Source organism: Antechinus flavipes, chromosome 2 (genome assembly GCF_016432865.1).
Source record: "Antechinus flavipes isolate AdamAnt ecotype Samford, QLD, Australia chromosome 2, AdamAnt_v2, whole genome shotgun sequence".
NCBI classification, from domain to species: Eukaryota; Metazoa; Chordata; class Mammalia; order Dasyuromorphia; family Dasyuridae; genus Antechinus; species Antechinus flavipes.
Genome location: NC_067399.1, coordinates 464,503,024 through 464,510,014, shown reverse-complemented (window position 1 = coordinate 464,510,014; position 6,991 = coordinate 464,503,024). Strand labels below are relative to the sequence as shown.

The 6,991-nt window shown below is 35.9% G+C and overlaps 1 protein-coding gene across 1 annotated transcript; it reads right to left on the bottom strand.

Annotated features, from left to right (window-relative positions):
* Window positions 1-321: 321 nt before the first annotated feature.
* Window positions 322-1,290, bottom strand: LOC127547030 (olfactory receptor 1B1-like). Its single transcript, XM_051973885.1, has one exon. It carries the CDS (start codon window positions 1,288-1,290, stop codon window positions 322-324), a length of 969 nt encoding a protein of 322 aa, XP_051829845.1.
* Window positions 1,291-6,991: the final 5,701 nt, after the last annotated feature.

Here is a 6,991-nt window from a genome sequence, read left to right as displayed (position 1 = left end):
TATTGTTCATTTAACTCATTAATTTATTATAAAAATGCATGATGACCAAAAATTGCTATGAATTCAGGAATGATTTTTGCAATTATTTTGAATTTTATTAATTACAACAATATTCATTTATATTTATATTTGTTTCTTTGAAAATCAAGCTCACATACATATGTGGTACATGTGTTCAGCTTCAGAAAGTGCATTTACTTATTGATTATACTGAATTAGAATGAATATTTTGCTGGAGCTAAGACCAACATGGCATGGCTGGTATGCACACAGATGCATGGGCTCCTTGGAATACATCTATTGTAAGGATGCTCCCATGTCTCAGGGCAAATGCAACTGGGAGTTCACTCTACTGGAACTCAGAAGTCTACGGAGAGCATTCTTAACATTTTTATTTCTGAAGCTGTAGACAAATGGATTGGCCAGAGGAGTAATAGCTGTATACATTACAGCAGCAGCCATGTCCTGCTCTGGGGAATTATGGGAAGGTGGCTGAAAATAGACCCAAATGACAGTGCCATAGAGGAAGCTAACCATCGTGAGGTGAGAGCTGCAAGTGGACACAGCCCTCCAGCGGCCAGCTGCTGTGTGTAAGTGGAAGATGGCAGCTGCAATACGGGCATAAGAGAACAAGATAAGAGCACAGGGACCTGCCACAAATAAGCTACCTTCTAAGAAGATTGCTAACACATTGAGTTGGATGTTAGAGCAAGATGCTCGAACCAGAGGCCAATGGTCACAGAAAAAGTGAGGGATGTAGACAGCACCCTCACTGTCCCCAGCCCACTGAAGAGGCAGTAAGAGTCCTGAATGCAAAAGAGAGTGGAACAGGGACAGGATCAAGCATGAAGCCATCAGGCAGTCACAAACATGACGATTCATCAAAGTTGAATAATGCAGTGGATCACAAATGGCTACATAACGGTCCAGTGCCATGACAGCTACCACCAGTGTGTCTGTAACAGCAAACAGATAAAAGAAGAAGAACTGCACCAGGCAACGGACTGCAGTAATAGCTGGTTGAGGAGAGACAAGATGGACCAATAGCTGAGGCAAAGTAACTGTGGCCTGTCCTGCATCCACTACAGAGAGGCCACGAAGCAGGTAGTACATAGGTGTACCTAGTTGTGAATCCCGAGAGATGAGCAGTACTAACATCAAGTTACCCACAACAGCAGCCACATAGGCAACTAAGAACAGTGGGAAAAGAAGATGGTTGGGGGGCCCACCTCTCCATAGTCCCACCAGCAAGAATATGGGAGTATGAGAAGCATTAGGGGCACAACTCATGCTGAGAATGTTCAGAGGGTCTTGTAGGAAGGAGAGAAGATGAGTTCATAAGTAAATCTCAGTCAGTCCCTTTCTTTTGACTCATCATAAATCTCTAATTTTCTACCTTCAGTCATCAATGAAGAAAAAATATCAAGAACATAACAGTGCCAGGCACTGTAAATGTGATTAGGGCTGGTAAAAATTGCACATAAGATATAGTACTGCTCAAGGAACACATCAATGACTAACATCTTAATTTAGTGCCATAAAAATATCCATTGTGACTCAGAGAAATGGATTTTAAAAGGCAGATAAGAAATTTACATAACTTTTTGGGTTATTTGGCAAGACACTTCATCTTTGGGCTTCAGTTTCTTTATCTATAAAAAGAGAAAATTGGACAAGAGTCATCATGAAATTGGATTGAAATATCCAACCCTTTGATTTTTCACATAGTCTCCAATGCCTTGTCTAATTAAACATAAATATGCTAATTATCTACCTTGCTCTATATTTTATGATATAGTAGTCAATGTTCTAAATGTATGACATTTTAAAATGAATGGCATAGGGAATTAGGAAATAGCTTTTCACTAATTAGATGTGTGGCCACATTTCAGCTTCTTTTGCTTGAGTTTCATCTCAAAATATACTCACTAAACATTAGTGTTCCCAAAACTATGTCCTGGACTCTATCCTTCTTCTATACTATCTTATTGGCAATATTAGCTTCTAAGAGTTCAATTATCATTTCTGTGCTGATGGTTCAAAAATCTTTATATCCTATCTAATTTCTAGCCTGATCTTCAGTCTCACATCACCAACCAGTTTTTGGACATCTCAAACTGGATGTCTTTTAGGCATCTTAAACTCAACATGTTCAAAACATAATTCATTATCTTTCCCACTAAACCATCCCATTTCCTTAACTTCATGATTATTACTGAGGGCACTACCATCTTTCCATTCTCTCATCCTCAATTTCTGTAACTTACCTCATATATCTACTCTGTCATTTTTACTTTTACAACACCTCTTTAATTCTTTTCCCCTCATACATGAATCCCTATCACATCATACATGGACTAATGCAATAATATTCTAATGGATTTCCCCGCATCAAGTCTCTTCCCACCCAATTATTCTGTACTCAACTGACAAAGTGATTTTCCTAAAATGTAGGTCTGACCATGTCACTCTTCTATTACTTTTAAGGGCAAATAAAGTCTTTTGGTGAACATTTAAAGCCTTTTACAACCCTGACTATTTTTATCTTTCTAGTCTTCTTATAGTTTTCCCTACTCCACATACTTTGTCTTCTGGATATACTGACCAATTTGCCCTTTCTCACATGACCTTCCATATTCCTTCTCTGTGTTTTTGCATGGGCTGTCCCTTCTGTCTACAGTGCTCAGCCTTTTAGCTTCCTGACTTCACCCCTAACTTCTTTCAAGATTCATCATAAACCCAATCTTCTGAAGAATGTCTTTTTCCAATCCCTCATTTCTCTAAGCCTTCCCTTTGCTATCAAATCCCATTTGAACTGTTTATGTCTTTTATGTATATAGTTATGTCTCTTATATGAGAACATAAGTTCATTAAGGACAGAAACTGTTTTGCTGTTTTGTTGGATCCTCAGAGTTTAGCACAATGGTGGATACACCACATTTCATAGATGCTTGCTGACTGAAAAAAAAATATGAGTGATAATAGTGTTACTATAACCTCACAGAGCAGTTGTGAGAATGAAATGATATAAAATATGCAATACTATTTTATAGCAAAATACAAATGTTAGCCATTAATAATTATGACTATTTCACTACCAAATTTCTTCCTTGAGAGTTCTAAACTATCAACTGACCATTCCTACTACCCATTTTCTCCTTAGCCCCCTACAAATTTATCTTCCATTCTTACAATTTCACTTGAACTGCTCTGTCCAAAATCTCCACGATCTCTTCCCTACCAAATTTGATGACTTTTCCTTACATCTTATTACCCAGAACTTCATTTTTTTGAATGAAGGCAGATAGAAAAAAAAGACATGTTTGCTATTTTCAACTACCTTAGGAGTTTTCATGTAGAATAAGAATCAAATTCTTTACAGATTTTAGTACCAGAAACCAATAGTTGGGAATTACCAAGAAAAAGTTTTTAATTCAGGACAAGGAATAATTTCCTAATATTTGTCTAAAAATTAAATAGGGTGAGATGGTAATGAGTTTCACATGATTATGTCTTCAAGCAGAAAATTAATTATTCGCCCTTTCAGGAATGTTGTAGAAATGATTCGTATTTCACTTAGAGACTTGACTAGATGATATCTAAGGTTCACCTTTTAATTTCTATCGGTGGAACATTCCTCCTTTGGATCAGTCTTGATAAAACCTTGAAACAGTCTGATTCTGCTCCAATTTATATGTATTGCTTATTTATCTTTTTCATAGAGTACTTGTTCTCCTCCTGCTCCCCAACCATAGAAGCTCTTTAAAGATCAATTTACAACTCTCTCTTCTTCCGTTCCTAAACTCCTTCCTTTGAAAATTTGAGTCATTTCTGAAAATGTTAATTAGAAACTTTCTGCAGATGATTTTCAGACATCTAACAGTGGTTCTCAAATGATATGGTACGAGGTTCTCTAAAAGTGTCATGTCATTCTCATATGCAGTTCCAACTTCAAAAAAAAAAAAGCTATCCAGCTTTGTCTGCAATAAATTCATCTTCTGAGCTTATAGTAAACATTATGAACATTTAGAATTCAAATAAATCAGAATACATTTCTCAAATACAAAATGTTGTAAGCCTTCACCTATTTTGAAATGTTATCTCCACATCCTATAACTTTTCTCATGTCTTTCTCTTTCCAATTCTTAAAAACCTCCCTAGGTCACTCTCCAACGAAATTAATTATCTGCTCTTCTTAGGTTGGCAACTAGAAGGTTCCCCTATTTTCAGAGATTCAGACCTGCTTTCTTTTCCCATTTGAGTCTGTGGGAGGTAAAGAAATGAAAAAGAAAGGGAAAGAGGAGAGAAAGATGAATTCCCAAGACACTGAGAAGGAGGCTCAGCTACACAGGTGTCCTCTTTTTTATTACTTTTAAATAGTCAGTGTTCCATGATTCCAAACAACCAAAAACTACTGGTTTATAAGCAAATAAAAATTAAAGATTACTCTACAAATAAAAGCTCTGATGGCTTATATCCTGGTACTAGTGCCCAGCTTTGAGGGGCAAAAATAAGGCTTGGAGGATCATTTCTCAGATTGTTCATGAGTAGAAAATAGGGGTGATTTGATTCAGAATGAATAGGAAGCAAATGTTATGAGAGAAAAAAGAAAGACTAGGAAAAACTGAACTAGGAACAGGGATAAAAAATAAGGAAATGAAAGAGGGAGAGAGAGGGAGAGAAGAGAATACACTAGCAAGAGAAAGAAATAAAAATAGAGATGTGTAGTTTGAATCAGAGAAAAATTAGGAGCAGAAAAGGGGAGAAACTGGGAAAATAAGGCAGTAAAAAGGAACAGAGAGAAAAAAAAGGAAAGCTCAAGAGAGAGAAATAGAAACATGAAGAAAAAGAAAAGGACAAGGACAAAAATAAGTGCAGTGGAAAAGAAGACAGAAAAAAGAAGAGGAAGAAAAGGAGAGGAAGAAGGAGATAGGACAAAGAAAGGGGAAGAAGGAAAAGATAAGAGAAAGATAGGTAAAAAGAGGGGATGAGATGAATCAGAAAATGCATCTAAAATTAAATTAAGTAGAAAATTAAAGCAGAACTCAAAGAGAGAAAACTGGGATAGTTAAAGGTAAATAGAGGGATAAAGAAAGGGATTATGGATTAAGGGATTCAGAAATATTTGGGATTATGGAAACACACAGAAACATCAATGAAATAGTAAGAGAGTACAGAAGAGGAGGGGGGAGATAGAAAATTAGGATTATGGTGGCAGGGAAGAGACAAGGAAGGAAGAAGAGAAAATGAGACAGATATTTTGAGTGTGACAACATAAAAAAGGGAAAGGAAGTGAAATAATGAGATGAAAAAATGAAGAGAAAAATAGGGATGAAAAGGAGGGTTGAAAGAAGAGCCAGGTATCTACTCGGAATTTACCTGTCCAGGAAATTGCAGAGAAACACGGAGTTTGGGACTCTGAAACTCACTCAGCACTGTTTGCTTTAGGGCTGCTTAGATGCCATCAAGACTGTATCATAGGCTCAGAAAGGTGGGGTATGATATTCAAGTCTTCAGTACAGAGAAAGAAAGATGTATTTAGCAATATTTTAAGAGTTCATGGGCTCCACCCATTTCATCCCTCTCACTCTTCTCTCCTCCAAGACTGCATCCTTTGCTTTTTAGCACAAACTTGGCATAAATTCAACAGAAATGAACTTTTCAACATCCCATGGGGAAAGTAAATGAGGAAAAAAATCCTCCAGAGGTGTATGAAAAATAGCAGAGTATAGTGAAAAGAACTCTGCATATGAATTCTTATGACTAAATTATAATCTCTATCTAAAACATTAGTCTGATTCTTGATCAAGTTATTCCACAATCCCTCCCTTAAGTCTCATCTGGAGAATGAGGGAAGTAGTTTCTGCACAACCTTCCCCATGGAGTTTCTATGATGAAAATACTTTGTAAATAAGTAAATTCTGGAAATAATAATTATTCTTTTTACCTGGACAGTTCTAGGAAAATGTGGATTCTCTTTTGTCAGACAGGTGATATGGAAATTGACAGGTCTCTTTAACTAAAATATTAGTATGTGTGCTCCCCAAACCTCCTCAGAATGAACCTACAACTCATTATAATATTCTTTCTCATAACTTGTTAAAGAATCAGAGTTGATTGGCATCCTCAGAAACACTTGTTCTTTTAAGGGCACATACTCTGTGAGCCTATCACCATGAGAGGTCTTTGGGATTCAAGAGTGCTACTGATCTCTTTCTACTTATACATGGTAGCTTTATTAATAAAATTATTAAATTACTAAAAAACTATATCTCTTGAATTTTTAAGTATCACAATAGGAGAATAAAGACCAAAATGTTCTCTTATGTCCTGTTAGGTCTTGCCAGGATTACTTAAGAAATAAAACTAGTTCTTGATTAAGGATTATGAAATAAAAATACAAAGATTGATTGAAGATTGTTTCTCAAGAAACAATGAGGAAATCAAGTTAGAAGTTAAGAATTGAGGCAGTGGATGGGCTTAATATTTTTCATCCCCTCTGGATTGACAGTGGTAGTAGCATATATAGGAACTATATAGGAAACAGAATCAAACCAGTCCTGCACAAAATCCCAAACTAAGAACTGAAATTGAAAATATGTAGAAACAGAAGCAAAAAATTGAACACAATGTAGAAATATGATTTAAGATAAGCCCAAGAGATAAACCGATAATTTAATTTATACTTTCTTCTTCCATCCCATATTTAATTTCTTTTAACTATGAGGGAAGCATGAGTGATAATATATATAATGGCATGAAAATGGGAAGTGGAACATTAAGCAAGAATCCTAGTTTAACTGGAAATGCAGCATGAGCCTGAAAATATATATTGGAGATAGGTTGTAAGGACTTGAAATGCAAAACAGAGAAGATTTCATTTGTAATTAAAAGTATGAGAACATCACTATACTTCATGAGCAGGGAAGTAATATGGTTAGATTTGAGCTTTAAAAATATCATTTTGGAAGTTTTAGAGACATGGAGACCA